Consider the following 18,726-nt stretch of genomic DNA (forward strand, 5'->3'; position numbering starts at 1 on the left):
TAAAGCATATAATTCGGCACAAAGTAAGCCCTCAATAACGCAGTAATTTTAATTATTATCCCTTATTACTAAAACAATAAGTGTGTATGAAATCTGATTGTGGGACCATAAAAAGTGAGTACTTTTTATCCTACCATAAAAAGTGCAACAAATGTTGCACAATGATACTGTGTTAGAGTCCCAGGAAAATGAAGCCTCTCCAAGGGCACTCTCCAAACCCTCAAGGAGACTGCCAGTCATGTTTCTAATCTGCCTGGGATGACTTCTCTGAGAAGGTCACATCCTTCTGGTAACTACATTGGGAGAATAGCGGAGCAGGACATGTCAGCAGTCTCCACTGAGGGCTCATCTGAAGTTTGACTTCCTGTGAACTTGTGTTGCAAAACAGTGTTTTATTTGCCATAGGAGGAAATAGAAAAAGACATGGAAACAAGAATACAAGGTCACTGGCAGAAGAGTACGGTCATGCATTGCTGAAATATGGGGATACATTTTGAGAAATGCAGGCAATTTTGCTGTGTGAGCATTATAGCAGGTACTTATACAAACCCACATGGTGTGGCCTACTACACACCTCAGCTGTACGGTATAGCGTATTGCCCCTAGGCTACAAACCTGTACAGCATGCTACTGTACTGAATACTTTAGGCAACTGTGACACAACGGTAAGTACTCATATATCTAAACATAGGAATAGGAAAGGCATAGTAGAGATATAGCAGCATAATTTTATGGGACCACCATCATATATGCAGTTTGTTGTTGAACTAAAAATCGTTACGTGGTGCATGACTGTATTCAGTTTTAAGAAAAGGGGCACTAACTCTACATTCCAAATCCCCATCTCTCCTTTCCCCCACATCCTATCCGTTCCTGCCTTCCTAAGAGTCTCATCACTGAAGAGAAACAGACCCCACGCAGTTCAATCTACACTCAAACCAATACAGCCTTGAAAAGGTAAACAGAATGTTATTTTTATAATGTTTTATCATAAAAGTAATATATGATCTTTATAGAAAAATAAAGAAAATTAAAATCATCAATAATTTTATCACCCAGAAACAATCACTTTTAATGTGCTAGTAGAGGTTAGTCTATTTTAACATTTCTGAAATCATATAGATTTACATGATTGTTCTCATGTAACCTGTAACATAAGCATTTCCCAAGTTGCTATGATCTATTAATAACAGTGGTTTGATTAATTGTATTGGCTGTGTGGATGTGGAACGAAGAGTCTTGATGTCAAGACGGGCTGAAGCACAGAAGGTGCAGTTGGTCGTTTGGGACCATATTGTCTGTGGTTTTCAGGACAGGGAGCTTCAGGACTCAGGTAGATGACTCTGGAAGAGACCTTCTTTTTTGGAACTGCAGCGTCTCCTTCTCCTCCCCAAGGGGAATTTAGGCCAGGAACTACCAGATCTTTCCCTCTCTGATTTTCTTCTCAAATCCCAAGGCAAGACAACGGATACTAAACACGGTTTTGGTCATCAGGCTCTTCCAGAGCATCCGGATGCATGAGAAGTGAATAGGTGATTGTGTTCTCAGCCTAGAAAAGGCAAAAACCAGCAGTCAGGATCCACAGAGAGGGCCTAGGAAAGAAGGCAACAGAGAGGGCAAAAGGGGAGAAGGGAGGGGGAGATGGCTGGGATCACTCACCCCGACTTTGTCAGCCTCATCAGGATTAGTGGGATTGGCTGTGGGCAAAAAGAAGAAATATCAGCCAGAGCACTGCCGGAGAAGAGGGCCTGCCTGTGCTGATGCTGAGGCTGCAAAACCAACACCCAAACTAGAGCCAAAGCAAGCACTGCTGACCCTGTCTCGGATCTCTAGGCCAAGCACTGGGTAAATATGGCCTCACTGATCCATGCGTGGGGTAGCCCAGCCACAGCCTTCCCCATGGGCCACGGTGAAAAAGTGAAGCAGTCACTTGAGCTGCATTCTTTTCAGGGAATTGCGGAGCTTTCCTAGAAGCAAACCAGGGAGCCTTGAGATCTGAGATATTGGGGAAGAGGTGGGGTAGGGGAGTGTTCAGCATCAGAGTGAAGTGAAGTCCAGATTTTTGCTGGCCACAGACTTCAGGGAGAGAAGGCTGAGGGCCATTTTCACATTGTCTGAATGTAGTGCATCTTTGTTGGAACTTTGAAAAATATGGTACTCTGTGGCATTAAAAAGGAAGAGAAAGTGAGTGAGAAAGGGAGGACGGGAGGGAGGGAAGAAGAAAGGAAGGAAGGACTTTCTCTGGTTAGTGTCTGAAACACACTGAATTCCCTCATATTTTGCTATGAACTGACTTAGCCAGTATGAAAAGTAGCCCCAGTATCTGCAAAGTGGCATTTCTCAGGAAGTCGGGAGGCATCTGAGACAATGCATCTAGTGTCTTCTCTCACTCCCTGAACACCGAGAGCCTTTATTGCCATGCTGTAAATTCTGCAGCAAACCACATTCTGAATTCCCATTCTACTACATTCCCCAAGAATCCCAGTAACCCAGCTTTACCTTTTGGGAAATCATCAGCTCCAGTGCCTGGCTGCAAAAATGCCTTGTGAAATGTGCTTATGCCAGTGTAGACAGAACCACACAACAAGACGGATAATACAGTTGCTTGGACTTTGTTTTTTTTTTTTTTTTTTTTTTTTTTTTTTTTGAGACGGAGTCTCACTCTGTCGCCCAGGCTGGAGTGCAGTGGCCAGATCTCAGCTCACTGCAAGCTCCGCCTCCTGGGTTTACGCCATTCTCCTGCCTCAGCCTCCTGAGTAGCTGGGACTACAGGCGCCCGCCACCTCACCCGGCTAGTTTTTTGTATTTTTTAGTAGAGACGGGGTTTCACCCGGTTAGCCAGGATGGTGTCAATCTCCTGACCTCGTGATCCGCCCGTCTCGGCCTCCCAAAGTGCTGGGATTACAGGCTTGAGCCACCGCGCCCGGCCACTTGGACTTTGTTTTTAACAGATCTGCTTTGGCCCTGGTGTAAACACAGGCCCCTGTCCCCACTGGGCCCGACCAGCGGACAGGTGACCTTGCTGCAAGCACAGCTGGACAAGTGATATTTTGCTCAAGCTCTCAAATCTGTTGGCTCTGCTCTGAATCATACTCCAGCCATCTGAGTTGGGGTCTTTGACAGCCTCTTTTCCCTGCCTGTTCCTACTATCATGGAAACCCCCAGAAAAAGCCCCAGTTTCCTTTGTGCTCTGACTTTAACTACAGTCTGGAAGTTGCCTGGCATCCTCCTGGAAGTTCCTTTACATACTCTCACCTAGGCCAGGGTTTGAGTGGCCCCTGGCTCTCAGAATGTCAGACCTAGAAGGCCTGAGAGGTCACCCACTCATTTCCTCAGTGAGGAGACTGAACCCCATCAGGGAGACTGGTTCAAGGCTCCACTGTGTGATGGGGGCAGAACCAGGCCAAACTTCAATCAACCTGGAGTGCGTGGGCATCGGAACAAAGCTTTGCCCACAGAGTAGAGCCCACTAGTGCCCCTAGTCCCCCAGAATTTTCTCAAGCCCAAACCTCCTCTTAGCATTCCACAGACAGCTGAGCCTGGCCACTCCACCCCATCCCTCCACAGAGATAGACTCCTCAGCAAATCAAGGGGTTTCCAGGCCTCCTCCTCTTTTCCCCTTAGACTCCTGCCTCCCACATCCGATTGGCCTCAGTCTTACAGCCCCTAGCCCTCTCCTTTGCCAGCTCTGCCAAAGCTCCACAGAAAGACCAAAGTATCTCTGATTTCCAGATCTGGAAATATCCCCAGATTCCTGATCCCAGAAATTCGGACACAGCCCTCTCCTCTGTATCCGGGACTGGTGTTTTTCTTCTCATCTCCAGAGAGGTCATCTTTAGGCCCAGGAGTTAGACTCAGAGCTGACCAAGCGATTTGAGCCCCGGCCATCCCCTCACCGCTGCTCCCTCCCTGGCTCCCAGCTGAACTCGCACAAGCCCCTTCTGGCTGGCTCCAGTCCAGCAGGCAGCCCTGGTGAGCCATCACTGAATCCCTGAGACAACCCTGTACTCACCTGGTTTCTCAGGGAGGGTCTCCCCCATTTCCCTGCACTCAGGGTTTCCTGAGAGAGCTGGGAGGGGCACATAGGAGGTTAGTAGGATTAGGGGGTGGGACCTGAGTCCTCAGGACCAAGGACCAGGGCCAGGGTTGGATGGGACCAGCTCAGGCCTTCCCTCTGGCAGATGCTTCCCGTCCTCCCACCCCCAGCTCCCCTGCTCAGGGGCTGCTCCCACCTGGAAAAGGGCTGGTCCAGAGGCAGAATTCAGGTCACCCATGGGGATGCCCAGGAGAGTCAGAAAGGACACTCCATGGCATCTGAGACTTGCTCTGCCTTTTAAAAACATCTGTGCCTCAGTCTCTCTCCCTGTTTCTCTGTATTATCATCAGTAACTGAGGTCCTAGCTATGAACCAATTGTAAAGTGCTTTGTGAGGTGTTAGTGGGATTATTTCTCTTTCTCAGCAGCTTGTAGCACCCTCTCTAGTCCTCCCTCAACACCCATATAAGCTCCACCCAGCTTCAATCCCTGCCTTGGCCCAGTACCTGGAGAGTCCTCCTTCCCTAGCTAAGCACTGCCATCACACACCACCTCCTCCAGAATGGCAAAAGCCCTGTTTGTGTGCTGTTACTGCCTGACAGGCACTGGTGTAAGAGCGTCAGCCTCTTTCATCCCCATGGCAATCCTGTGAGGTGAGTCCTATTAGTGTCCCCATTTTCCACATGAGACAACTGAGGCACAGAGAGGTGGAGTGACTCACCTGGGTCATATAGCTGGTACACTGTGGAACTAGATTTGAACCCAGGCAGTCCGACCCCACTATGGGCACTCCATCACTGCACTACACTGCTCCCCCTAAGACCTTCTCCAACTGCCTCAGCCCTTGTTGGACTATGGAGCCTCCTCTGTACTCCTATCCTAGGCTTTTCATGTCCCTATCATTGCTTTTATCCCATCTTATTATAATGGCCTAGTTGTACTTCTGTCTTCCTCACAATGCTGAGAACTCCCCAAGGGCAGGGACTGGACTTCATCTTGGCATCACCTACCATGACTCACACATTGGCTGACACATAAGCTGGTTTGTTCAAGTCTTGTCAATGAATGATCTAATAAATGAACAAATGAATATAATACAATACGGGCCTAGATCTGAATGCGTATCTAGCCCAAAGAGAGGGATTCTGGAAATGTCTGGGGTTAGGGCCTGGACCAAATGCAAACTGATAACAAAAGGGACTGGGAGGAGCTACAAACCTGAAATCTGCTTTTTCCTGCAGTAGATCAAGGCCACTACAGCAGCAACAATGGCCGCTACAGCAATCCCAGTGACCACAGCCACATTGATCCCCATCGGTGAAGAGCTGCTCACGCTGGGCACTAGGGAAGACAGACATTAGGACAGGATGGGGGTTACTATTTTAATGACAACTTGTATTCTTCTTGTCCCATCTCCCACTTCCTCCAGTGCTATGTCCTAGTGCTTGTCACCCAAAGCTCTTCTGTGTCTGAGTCACTCACCAATGCAAGACTCACTACATCCCCCAGCCTCACCTGCACAGGGTTTCTGTGGCTGGACTTATGCCTCCTGCCTATCCAGGTTTCTCCACCAAACTAATAAAGGCACATTGGCGAGCAGGCAGGAGCAGAGGGAAGGAATCCCCTTAGCCCTTGGGGGCAGTAGGGAGGGTGGGCCCAAAGCCTTGCATAGCTGGAGGCATCATTACTCTATGGAGCACAGCCTTGAACAGACTATGACATGCCAGGCTTTCTGGAGTGAATGGCTATAACATGAGCCATGAGAAGAAACGAGGCAAACTTCAGCTCTTAGGAATCCCCAGGAGCTTTGGGAACCTCTGCACCAATGAGGGAGCTCTGCTTCGCTGCCATCTTTAGTCTGGGGCCTGCATTTCAAAGTGGAACAAGAGCCTGACTACCTATCACCTGGGAGGTGACGGCTCCAAGTTCTGGCCCCTACTCCTGCTCATTGGCCAATACTTAGCCAGGCCTCCACACCACTCCTCTTTGCTCCAGTGCCCAATTTTGCTGCTGTGGCCTTTCTCAGACCTCCGTGTAGGCCCATGTGACCTTAGCACTTGTCCATCCCCTCTTCTCCCCTCCCTACATCTTGGCAGATTCCCCATACCTTGGACAGTGATGGTCACAGGTTTGGATGAGTATGGCGTGTAGCCTATGTTTCCTGTGCAGTGGTAATCACCACTGTGACTGTGGTTTGCTTGTGGGATGGAGAAGTTGGGATCCACATGGGAAAATTTCTTGGATTTTCCATTCTGGAAGAATGTGACCTTGATCAGAGGCTTGTCCTTCCAGCTGTGGCACCTCAGCATGATGGTTTCTCCCTCCCGGAACTCCAGGTGAGGGGTCTGGAGCACCAGCCACTCTGAAAGACGCAAAAAACCCCAGAGGACCTGGGAGGTCTTGGCTCAGCTCTGAGACCCAGATCTTCCTTACTGGTGGGACATGGTGTGCAAAGGGAACAGCTTAGGTCTGAAATCAGACAGTTCTGGACTCTAATGCTTGCTGTATCATTTATGAACTCTTGGGCAGATAATTTAAGTCTTCTGAGCCTCAGTTTCCTCATTTGTGAAAATGGGCATGATAATGTCATGTATCTACAATAGGTCCTAGCACATAGTAGGTGTTCAGGATACACTCATCTCCTTCTTCTCCCAGGAAGGCAGCTGCAGCCTTTTCCTGCCTGACAGGCCTCTGTAGGAAGAACACAAGAGACCCTAAGATGTGATCTCTTCCATGTCGGGGAGGGAAGGAGGAATCCAGTCTGACTGAGGAGTCTGCATGTGAGAAGGACATATGCCTTTGTGGACAGCAGAAAGTCATGAATGTGCAACAAATGTTACCTGATGAATGCTACTTGACAAATTTATTTGGAGAATGTTAATAAATGTGGAGCTTCTTTCCAGCAGGGTCCAAAGGCAGCAGTGTCACCAGTGGGTCATTCGTTTGCTGTGTACTTTTGAGGAAAATTTGCTATTCAGGTGAAGGGAGGGGATCAAGTGAAAAGCAACAAGGACAATGTTCATCACAATCTCCTTGCAACTTTGCTTTACAGAGAGCCACCTTTCAATGGTAGCTTTGTAAGATCATCAACCTCTCCAGCAAAATATTTACTAAGCTCTGCCCAGTTTCAGATGCTGGAAATACAAAGATGGATAAGACACGACTTTCATCTTAGGTTTCCCATAGGCTGGTGGAAGAGAAAGACAGAGAAGGGCACCTAGCACTCTGAGAACGTGGAGAAGGGAAACACTGATTCTCACCAGAAGCCTTTGAGGGAGGCACTAGTGCCCCATGGAGCAGGTGAGGAAATGGAAACTCAAGGGTTAAATGAATTCATCATGTTTGTATACTGAGTCATTTCCAGGGCTAGGATTCCGTTGTGGTCTGTTTGTGCTTTTCAATTCTGCCATTAAAATGGAAATGGGTTTTATGCAGTAGGGATTTCCTTCTGCTTCTCTCACACTTGGCTGCCTATTTGTGGCCTGGTAACCATCTGTTCAATCAGGACTGAGGCAAAAACAACCATTGTTATGCGCTGAGGCAACTCACACTAATGCTTCCCAGTAAGCAGGCCACCCCCCTTTCCTGCAAACCTCTGCCTGAAAGCAGATTTCAACCATCCTGGCCCTCCCAGGCCCACCCCGGGGCCTTCCTCCACTGACCAGAAAGCACAGTCAGATGAACAGGGTCGCTGAGGCTGGTCCGGCCAGTCTGGCACCTGTACTCCCCGCTATCATTGTTGTTGGCCTTGAACCTGTAGCTGGGCTGCGTGTGGGTGGGGATGAGATTCCCATTGTGGAACCACTGAGTAGAGTCGCTGTCAGGGCTGTGAGCCCCCCCGCACGTCAGAGTCACAGAGTCCTCCTGGAGCACGTTGATCCACGGGGGCTCGAGTTTCAGCACAGCTTTCGGCGGAGCTGCTGAGGGGCAGAGAGAGGAGGTAGCGTGAGGAAGAGGAAGCCCAAGAGCCTGAGCAGGCCCTGAATCTCAGACACAGAAGCACCTGTGGGCCTACTGGGGGCACCAAAAGCTGAGCGAGGCCCAGAATGGTTCTGCAGCTGAAGGCAGTTGCTTTTGCTCACACATCCCACCACAAGAGCCCCAGGGAGCCCAGGGATTCAGACAGGGAAAAAGAGAAGAGGGAGTGGGCAAGAGAAACACCCTAGAAATACATATACTTCACCAAGAGATAATCCTCACCAGTTCCTTCTCTCTCTCCCACCAACCTCTCCCCACCACCACAGACACAGAGACACCCCATACATACATACTCTTTTGAGACTAACTTTTCTCCCCAATAAACAAAGGTGTTTGGACACTGGTGGATACATTTTCTCTGGGGCTGACTAAAGGTAAGTGGGGGCTCTGGTGGAGATGGCAGGCATGGGGGAGTCGGATATCAGGTTTCCGTTCTGACCTAATGTCATTCTGTATACTTTTAAAAATGATGTCAACATGGCCCGTCCTCACACCCAAGCATAGATGAGCCTCTCTGGCCTTAGAAGGATAAAGAGAGAGGGAGAAAACCTGGAGGGTCAGTCCTGGGGGATGGAGGCTGAGTGGCACAAATACAGAAGTGCTCAGGAAAGTGTAGCCAGAGGTATACAGAGACGGCTCTCTGAAGCTCTCAGAAACATGCACAGTCAAGGATTTAGCAACACAGGGGGACAACATATGCAGGCCATGTGATTTTGCATGTGCCTGAACTTTATTTGGAGAGAGGAAGCTCTTGGTTTGATTTGGACAGCGGAAGGCAGTTGAGAGAGCGGTCAGAATTCTCATTTTCTGTGACAGCTCTGCCATTTGAACACCATGGCTGCCTACCACTTGCCTCCATGGAAGGAGGAAACAGAAGAAGGAGAGCAGAAGAGGGAGCAGGGGATCCTTCGGGAGCAATTACCCTTTCCTGGCCCTGACTTGGTACTGGGCTCAGTTGCTGGTACATTTTTTTTTTTTTTTTTTTTGAGACAGAGTCTTGCTCTGTCGCCCCGGCTGGAGTGCAGTGGCCGGATCTCAGCTCACTGCAAGCTCCGCCTCCCGGGTTTACGCCATTCTCCTGCCTCAGCCTCCCCAGTAGCTGGGACTACAGGTGCCCACCACCTCGCCCGGCTAGTTTTTTGTATTTTTAGTAGAGACGGGGTTTCACCGTGTTAGCCAGGATGGTCTCGATCTCCTGACCTCGTGATCCACCCGTCTCGGCCTCCCAAAGTGCTGGGATTACAGGCTTGAGCCACCGCGCCCGGCCGAGCTGCACTTTTGAAAGGACTGAGAACTCCTTCCCAGTAACATACAAAAATGAAATAAAATTATATAACACCCTCTTCCACCTGTTTTGTGACATTTTCCTTTGGCTTACCCTCTTGAGTGATTAAAATAAATATGCCTCTGGAAAGAGGTCTCTGTTAGGCTTTACATATGATTTATGCATCAGTATAAATAACTTTGCCAGAGTTTATCCTGAGAGCAAGATTTGTTCTTTTGTTGGAATGGGGTAGAAATTGCACAAGTAATCCACGATCACTACAGAAAAATAGAAAATAGGAGCAAAATATTATCACCTTGGCATACATCCTGTTGGATTTTTTTCTGTGATCACACACACACACATGCTGTTCACATACAGACATACATTAGTGTACATGAGGATATACTCTAAAAACTGTTCTTTAACCTGATTTTTCACTGAGCAATGCAAGTTCTAGTAGATGAATCTGTTTCTATGTTGTCATTTTATTTTATTTTATTTTATTTTACTTTTGGGGGGGACAGGGTCTCACTCTGTCACCCAGACTGGAATGAAATGACGCGATCTTGGCTCACTGCAACCTCCGCCTGACAGGTTCAATGATTCACCTGCATCAGCCTTCCAAGGACTGGGATTACAGGCCTGCGTCACCATACCCCGCCAAGTTTTGTATTTTTAGAAGAGAAGGGGTTTCACCATGTTGGCCAGGCTGGTCTTGAACTCCTGACCTGAAGTGATCTACCCGCCTCGGTCTCCCAAAATTCTGGGATTACAGACGTGAGCCACCGCGTGCGCCCATGTTGTCATTTTAAATGGCTACACTATATTCTACTATTTGGGTGTCCTGTGATTTATTTAACAACTCTATTGCTTGGCATTTAGGTCTTCCAGGTTTTTGCTATTAGAAATATCTCTTAAAAGGAGAAAGAGACTGCAAAAGGACACTAGATCTGTGACTTCATGCAGGGGTAGGGGATGCCACTGAGTTAAGAAAAGAGCTTCCGTAGGGGAGGCAGTGTGGGCTAGGGTGGGTAGAGATTTGTGGTTGCTATTATTGGGTAAAGAAGCAAAGCTGGGTCCTTAGGTGAATCAGAGCTGTGTGTGTGTGTGTGTGTGTGTGTGTCCATCTGTCCATGGGTGAGGGTCTTCTCTTGCATCTGGGCTGAGAGAAAGTCAAGAAGCTTCCAAGTGCGTGTATATTTTCAGGGACAAAAGTATGGAAGGAAATGGAAGCAGAACCAAAGGGCGAAAAGGGGGCAATGTGGAGAAAGCATTGGCTTCAAAGTTTAGAGAACTGGATTCTGGTCCCAATGCTCCAATACCTCGAAATATACACTTGGACCAATCACTTCCTTCCTTTGCAATACAACATTAATCAACAAACTTGCATTGGTTTCCCACTGCCCTGCAATGCAAGCTGAGTTCTACTAAGGGAAAAGAATGTCAGTCCCTACTTCCACTGAGAACAAGAATCTAACGGTGAAGATAAGCACATGTGTAATCTGATGTAAAAGAGATGCCATTAGAGGAATATGGATAAAATGCTATGGAGGTTCAGAGAAAGAAAAGATCCCAGGGCTCTGTGTTTGGGAGGGTTTGGGGTTCAAAAGGAGGAGAATTCCATGGAGAAGACGGGACCTTCCAGGTTCATCAAGGACCTTCCAGGACTGATAGGATTTTGGTTGAGAGGAAAGAGGTATTCCACAGGAAGGAGCAGCAGGTACTTGGCAACATTCCCAGCAAATTGCAGCCCAACTTCTACTTGATTTCTGGTCTCTCCTCAAGCACTTCCAGTAATGAGGGACAAAGCAAGGTAGAAGTCATACTCTGGAGGGCTCCTAGTGCCAGGTGGTGTGACAGTGGGGGAAAGCACACACTGAGTTTAAATGCTGACTCCACTACTGCTATGTGACCTTTCACAAATTACTTAACTTTTCTCTGCTTCAGTTTCCTTGTTTGCAAATGAAGATAATGACAGCAGTATCTACCTCATAGGGTTGTTGTAAGGATTCAATGAGATAATCCAGAGAAGGCATTTAGTGTGCTACATGACACATGGTGAATTTCAAATAAATTTAAGTTAATTTTTTATAAGTTCGCTCCTTGGTTCAGTATACAGTGGGAAGTTACTCAGAATTTTCAAATTGGGGCTGAAAGTGCAGTGTCAAATAGATTGGAACAGGGGAAATGCCAAAGAGATTAATTAAGAAGGAAAGTAATTGTGATGGAAGAATGAGGTCAGAGAAAAAGAAAAAAAAAAAAGAGAGATGACTGCAGTGATCCAGAATATGTGGATAACCCATCAAACACCTGGCCTCTTCACTCCCTGAACTGCTCATCATCAGTAAACTTTCTTTCTTTGGAGATGAACTTTATCTGCTCAAGTACAGCCCCCAGAATAATCTTTGACCTTATCAAGAACCCCAAAGCATGTGTCTTACCACTGTCTATCCTTGAGCACATGTTTGCCTTCACCTCCCACCCACCCCCATCTAGCTTGAATTCAATGAGGCATCACTATTATTACCTCCTTGCAAATCCCCTTAACTTCGGTTGCCTTTCTCTATCTTTACCAAACGCACCTGTATTCTCCATCCTTTACTTGCTCAATTGCGTGTTACTGAAATTACCACACAAGAAGGCAAACTGTTGATGCAGTAAATGTGTGATCACCGCACTCAGTAGGACACTGAACTGCCATTGTGGACTTTTCTCCAAGACATTTGCTCTGCTACTCTGAGTAGTGACATTCATCTTTTCCTCATTCCCCAAACTTTCTCATCCCACCCTCTGCCTCCAGTCTCCTCTCATTTTTAGCTGATGCCTTCCCTCATATTTCACAGAGAAAACAAAAGAGGTTACACAGAAAATCTCACATCGTCCCCCAACTAAATCTACCAGTCTATCTGCATCTCCTCCTGTCTTTTCCTTCCTTGCATTTCATTTGAGAAAGTATCTCTCCTCCTATCTATGGTCAGTCTCAAGCAAGTACTCTGATCCCATTCCCTTTAATCCTCTCGAGGATTTCCCTTTCTGTTATTCACTTTCTCTTCTGCGTCACCAGTTTCTCCCTCTTAGCTGGATCTTCCCATCAATGGTAAATTTATTTCAGTATCTTCCATTAAAAACAAAAAACAGGCCGGGCGCGGTGGCTCAAGCCTGTAATCCCAGCACTTTGGGAGGCCGAGACGGGCGAATCACGAGGTCAGGAGATCGAGACCATCTTGACTAACATGGTGAAACCCCGTCTCTACTAAAAAAAAATACAAAAAACTAGCCAGGCGAAGTGGTGGGCGCCTGTAGTCCCAGCTACTCGGGAGGCTGAGGCAGGAGAATGGCGTAAACTCGGGAGGCGGAGCTTGCAGTGAGCTGAGATCCGGCCACTGCACTCCAGCCCGGGTCACAGAGCGAGACTCTGTCTCAAAAAAAAAAAAAAAAACTTTTCCTTGACACCACATACAATTCCAGCTACCGCCCCATTTCACTCGGTTTGTTGTTGTTATTTGTTTGTTTGTTTTTGTTTTTGACAGAGTCTTACTCTGTCACCCAGGCTGGAGTACAGCGGCACCATCTCAGCTCACTGCAACCTCCGCCTCCCAGATTCAAGCAATCCTCCTGCCTCAGCTTCACAAGCAGCTGGGATTACAGGCATGCCCCACCACACCTGGCTAATTTTTGTATTTTTAGTAGAGATGGTGTTTCACCATGTTGGCCAAGCTGGTCTTGAACTCCTAACCTTAAGTGATCCACCCACCTTGACCTCTCCAAGTATTGGGATTACAGGCATGAGCCACCACGCCTGGCCTCTCTTGTCCCTTTCACAACTAAATTTCTCCATTGTTTTTCTTACATAGGCTGTCCTCATTTCTTCTTCCATTCACTGTCTAATTCTCTGCAACTTGGACTTGGCCCTCAGCAAAACACTAAAACTTTTCTTGGCAAAATCACCAATGGCTTCGTGTTGTCATATCAAGTGGACACATTCTGTTTCTCTCCGTCTTTCTCATGTCAATATCTATCTTCACTATCCACCCAGCTACATAGGCCAGAAACCTGCAAGCCATCTTTTAACCTGTCTGTCTCCCAAAATCCAGCCCCTTCCATACCAGGAAGTCTTGCTGATCCTGCTTCCAACTTAGATCTTGAACCCACTAACTTCTCTTCACCCCCATTATAGCCACTACTCAGTTTAGGTCACCATCAGCTTTTTCCCATATCTTAATTTGTCCCCTCACTTCTTATGGTCCCCCTACAATCCATTTTCAACAAAGAAGCTAGTTCCTTAAAAAAGAAAAAAAAAATGAAATCAGATGATGTCACTCCCCTGCTTACAAGTTGCCTTTCTTTGGTCTTAAGATAAAGTGGAAATGGCCTACAAGCCCTTCTCAATTTGGTCCGTGCTTACTTCTCCAGCCCCAGCTCAGATCCCTCTTCCCCTACTCATCGAGCTTCATTAACACTTGCCTTCCTGGCATTCTTCAAATTTGGGGATTTTCTGTATGCCAATCCCTCTACCCCGAAATGCGTCCTTGATCACCAAATGGCTAAATCCCTACCATGTTGAGAGTCTCAGCTTACATGTCACCTCCTCAGAAAACTCTTTACATAACATCCTGTTTAAAGTAGGCTGCTCTCTTGTCTTCCCCACAACTAATCTTATCACAATACCCTATTTACATCTTCATAGTCCTTTTCCATTTGTACTTATGCCTTCTTGTTTGTTTACTTTTCATTTATATCCCTCAGTGGGATAAAAATTCAAAGAGAGCAGTAGCCATATTAATTTTACGTGCCATTGCTCTGGAAATCATTCACTGGTTGGATCTAGGTAGGAGATAAGAGAGCCCAAAGTTGTATTGACAACAGGAGGTGAAGAAGAGGAAACAGATGCAGAAGGAATTTAAGTGGCAGAGAGAAGTTGGCATTTAATAGACTGTGGGAGTGATTTAAGTTGGATAACTAGGAAAAGGGTGGCTGTGCTTACACAAATACAAATGTTAGCAAGAGAAGAACATTTGTAAGGAGGAGATGATAAGCTGGATTTTGAATATGCTTTGTTTTTGAGCTGGTGAATCGTTTTAGAGGTGTCCAACCAGCAGTGGAAATGTAAAATTATACTTGACAGAAGCAAGCAAGAGAAATAGGTTTAGGAGTTATTGACATAGAAGTGGTAGCTAAAAACCTCAGTATGTAGGATTGGCAAGGGGGACGGTGTAGTGGGAGAGAGGGTGAAAAAAGAAGAGGAAGAAGAGGGAGAGAAAAAAATAAAAAGATGAGGAAAGGAGAGAGACGTCACCAATTATTTATCCATTCCACAGTTAATAAATAGTAGTAAATACCAAACATGCTCCCACCCGGTGTACTTATTGCTTCATAGTCAGTTCATTGACCTCGTATTTCTGGTCAGGAAAGCTGTCAGTCATGTTCACTGATAAGTCTCCACATCCTACAACAGTGCCTGTACATAGAATTTGGAGAATCAGCAGGAGCAAAAGTGGTAAAAACAGAAAGTGCAGTGTACATATTGCCTGGCTGTAGAAGAAGATCCATTTGGTGTGCAATGGGGAACACGGTTAGCAGGGCACAATTAGAGTTTTTGCAGTAGGCAATGGAGTAGCACAGAAGGCATTTATGAAATGCACTGACACAGCCATAGCTGGACCTGAAGATGCCATGGCCTTGGTGTGCAGCATGGATGCAGGGGAGGGGAGACAGGAGCAATCAAGACCCCATTAGAGGGTGCTATAAAAATTGAGTTATCAAGTGATGAAGACCTAAATGTGGAAGCCCCAGTAAGAGTGGAAAAAAATAGGGTAAATCCTTGATGATTTAGCAAAAGGCAAATGGGAGAAAATACCAAAGATCTTTCCCAGGAATCTTGCCCAGGTAACTGGCACATTGGTAGCACTAGTAGCAGAGATACAGAAGCACATCACCTCTCTAGGCCTGAGCTTCCCCACATGACAAATGAGGTAGTTCACCTTACTTTCTCTTCGAATTTAATCCATTGCATCCCATTCATGGAGGAATACTTTCTCTTCCTTACCTCTTTCTCCTGTAGCCCAGTATCATCCTGCATTGACAGCCAAGAGCTGAGGGCCCCCAGAGCTGATCAGATTTCACTAGCAGTCACAGCACACAACTTGGATTAGTGGCAGTATGCTTTCCTCTAGAATGTGAGGGTGGAAGCCCCAGGAATTGAGATTTGAGAGATAGTTCTGGCAGCAGGTCTCCCCTACTTGGCCTCCCATAGGCTTTTCAAACCATCAAGCATGATCAGTCCCTGTCCCCTGTCCAACAGCTGAGAACATGGTCAAAAAAAAGCCTTCCATTTTGGCCTAAGACCCTGGCTTTCTTGTTGATCAGATCCAGTACCTCCCCATCATGGTCTGTGTGGTAAAAAGAAGCATGCATGATTTCTCTGGTTCCCACAACACATCACTCCAGACTTACCCAGGTGTATGTATTCTCAGAGCCCCTGTTCTCTGGATAACCTAGATCTCCCTGTGCTTCTGCCCAGGGGAATATTCTTACACATGAAGATGATAGGCTTCTGCTGCATGAAGTGGTTTCAGGGGCACAGAGAATGGCCACTGCCACCTCCTCCCAAAAATGCATCTTATAACTTCCTCCCTACCCCTTATCCAAGGCAGTACTGGCCCTCCTGCCTAAGATGTGGTCTTTTGTGAAACATAGATTTCAAAGAAGGCAAACACTCTGGCCATTCATTTGTCATTCAAATATAGGTTACTAGACTTTTCTCACAGCGGGTTCTGATGTGGGAAGTGACAGAACATCAAGAGTCTGGGTGTTCAGTGAGATTGGGTGAAAGACACGGAAAAAAATCCTGAACTCTGCCACACTGGATGACTTTCCAAAGCCAGCAGAGTCATCAGGGTTTCATCTTCACCAGCCTGCCTTCCCTCCCCTGGGTGTCCTGACGGGCTTCCCATGCCACCCCTCATCCTTGCCCAGGCTTATCCCCAGCCGAGTTTCCTGTTCTTCTCTCCCTCCCGGGGGCCCTGACTCACCCAAGAATAGCACAGCTGTCCACAGAAGCATGTGGCCCCAAGGCTGGGAGGACTTGCAGTCAGCCCAGTCACTCTCAGTAGCAAGGATAGGTAAGAATGACAGGATTCCCATCACTCCCTGGAGCGAGCTGGTGCCCAGAGTACAGCAGTCACAGCCTTCTCTTGAAGTTTGGCGGATTCTACCCCAGAGGGCAAACAAATTCTGGAGTCTGAAAGAGGAAGCGAAAAAAAAATGTTCTGTTTTATCATAGGCTCCTCCTTTTCCACCCTCTTTCCTCTCAGTTGTTCCCTCCTAGAAGATTCAGAGCTTCCCAGAATAAATCTGGCGTAGCCCATATTCAAATTCACAGAAATTTTAGAAACTATAGAAACAACTCCCTTCTTCTCCCTCTGAGGCCACAGCTGGCCTGGGCCTCTGGGAGAAAGAGGGAAACGGTCACCAAAACTCAGCTCAGAACCTCCTGCTGCAGTCTCTATCCTCCTGAGAAAGGGCGATGGAGGACAGCATACACCAGCAATCTAGTACTTCTACTTCCATTTGGAGACCCCGGCACTGGAATCTGGACTCCTCCTGAAACTGAGCATGGGGGCTCCAGGCCACCTACCAGCATTTAATTTTCTCTATTGTCATAATCCCAGACTCACTTTTGAGTTGTGGAACAAGGACAAGGAAGTATGTCAGGATGGCAATAGAATGACCACGCTTATCCTCACTATTCCCCTGCCCATATTCATTCTTTTTCTTATTCATTCTTCCATTTAATGAATATCCCAATAAATATCTATTGAGCGCCAATCTGTGCCCTGGTTTTGTATCTTGGTCATTTTTGCCACCCTCATTTCCATCCCTGTTCTCACTGCAATGGCATGGTGAAACAGCATGGGCTTTGAAGCTGTGTTAGGTTTAGGTTTGAATGCCAGGTGGCTTCTCAGAGTGTCAGGTTCCAAATCTGTAAAAGTGAAGATTATTGTGCCTACCATTTAAGCACAGTTTCTCAGTCTCAGCACTATGGACATTTTGGGCCAAATTATTCTTGTTGTGAGGACCTTCCCTGAACATTGTAGCATGTTCCGCAGCACCCCTGGGCTCTACCTGTGAGATGCCAGTGGCACCCCGAGTTGTGAAAACAAAAATGCCCCCAGATATTGGCAAGTGTTCCCTAGGGGATGAATTGCCTCTAGCTGAGAACCACAGTACTACAGGTTTTGGGAAAGTAAAAGAGAATATGAGGGTTAGCAAAGTGCTTGCTACACCGCGGGTGTCCGGTGAATGCTAGTTCCCTTTTCTTGCATTCTGTCATCATCCGCATCACCATTTGTTCACCCTCAACATCTCCAGAACACGAGTTGCTCTGGAATCTCTCCTGGGGCCCCTTTCTGGGGACTCTTTCCCAAATGCCCTCTCAGGAAGCAAGCTGTAATACTTTAATACTTAAGGAAATGACACTGTAAAACCTTGTTATCACATTCTGTGGTCTTCAGAAACCTTCAACAGCCCCACCCACTCTGACACACGTTTTTACTACTGCCCCAATTCTACCCCCAAATCCATCTCCAGCTCTTATCTAATTTTTACGTTAAAAATTGTTTTTTTTAACTGGTGATGAGATAACAATGAGCTGGCATCAATACTTTATAAATATCATTAGAAACAAAGGCATACAATATATAGGTAACACACTAAGAAACCAAAATGAATAGTTACTATGTAAGCATATGAATTCTTATTGTAAAACAAAGGGTATCTGAGACAGGTCGCAATTAATTTAGAAGGTTATTTTGCCAAGTTTAAGGACGTGCTCAGAAGAAAAAAATACAGAATCACAAGAAACAGTATGTGGTCTGTAACTTTTCTCCAAAGATGAATTTGAGGGTTTCAATATTTAGAAGAAAAGCAGACTGGAGGGAAAAGAGGAAGAGTATGACAATCTACATGTTGGAAGGGAAAAGGAGCAGGTAGGGGAATAGTCAAATAAGTATTGTCTCACTGTCAGTAAATCGCACTTTATGTAAGATAAGGTAGAAACAGAATAACCTGTGGAGTTTTCTTTCTTTCTTTCTTTTGAGCCAGAGTCTCCTTCTGTCGCCCAGGAGGGAGTGCAGAGGTGCGACCTCAGTTCACAGCAACCTCCACCTCAAGCGATTCTCCTGCCTCCTCCTCCCAAGTAGCTGGAATTACAAACATCTGCCTCCACGCCCTGCTAATTTGTTTTTCTTTTGTATTTTTAGTGGAGCTGAGGTTTTGTCATGTTGGACAGGCTGGTCTTGAACTCCTGACCTCAAATGATCCACTCACCTTGGCCTCCCAAAGCGCTAAGATTACAGGTATGAGCCACCACACCTGGCCACCTGTGGAGATTTTTAATCTTTTATCTGTAGCTATCTGCTTAGGATCGAAAGGAAAGTCAGTTTCTT

The 18,726-nt window shown here is 46.6% G+C and overlaps 1 protein-coding gene across 1 annotated transcript; it reads right to left on the reverse strand.

Annotated features, from left to right (window-relative positions):
- Positions 1 to 375: 375 nt before the first annotated feature.
- FCGR2B (Fc fragment of IgG, low affinity IIb, receptor (CD32)) lies at positions 376 to 16,544 on the reverse strand. The gene is made up of 7 exons (XM_011952993.1): positions 16,312 to 16,544; positions 7,698 to 7,955; positions 6,143 to 6,397; positions 5,254 to 5,376; positions 4,013 to 4,069; positions 1,660 to 1,697; positions 376 to 1,549 (listed from the first exon to the last, which is right to left on the reverse strand). Exons 1-7 carry the CDS (start codon positions 16,421 to 16,423, stop codon positions 1,472 to 1,474), a joined length of 921 nt encoding a protein of 306 aa, XP_011808383.1. The 5' UTR covers positions 16,424 to 16,544; the 3' UTR covers positions 376 to 1,471.
- Between the last annotated feature and the right edge of the window lie 2,182 nt (positions 16,545 to 18,726).

The sequence above is a fragment of the Colobus angolensis genome, unplaced genomic scaffold (assembly GCF_000951035.1).
Source record: "Colobus angolensis palliatus isolate OR3802 unplaced genomic scaffold, Cang.pa_1.0 Scaffold354, whole genome shotgun sequence".
Lineage (NCBI taxonomy): Eukaryota > Metazoa > Chordata > Mammalia > Primates > Cercopithecidae > Colobus > Colobus angolensis.

What these genes read in the sequence shown, in the direction of transcription:
- FCGR2B (XM_011952993.1), bottom strand. Translation starts at nt 16,423, where the DNA reads ATGGGAATCCTGTCATTCTTACCTATCCTTGCTACTGAGAGTGACTGG. An exon ending in TCATCTGACTGTGCTTTCTG is followed by an intron (nt 6,398 to 7,697) that starts GTCAGTGGAGGA and finishes TGCGTCTTTCAG; the next exon opens with AGTGGCTGGTGCTCCAGACC. An exon ending in ATGAGGCTGACAAAGTCGGG is followed by an intron (nt 1,550 to 1,659) that starts GTGAGTGATCCC and finishes TGCCTTTTCTAG; the next exon opens with GCTGAGAACACAATCACCTA.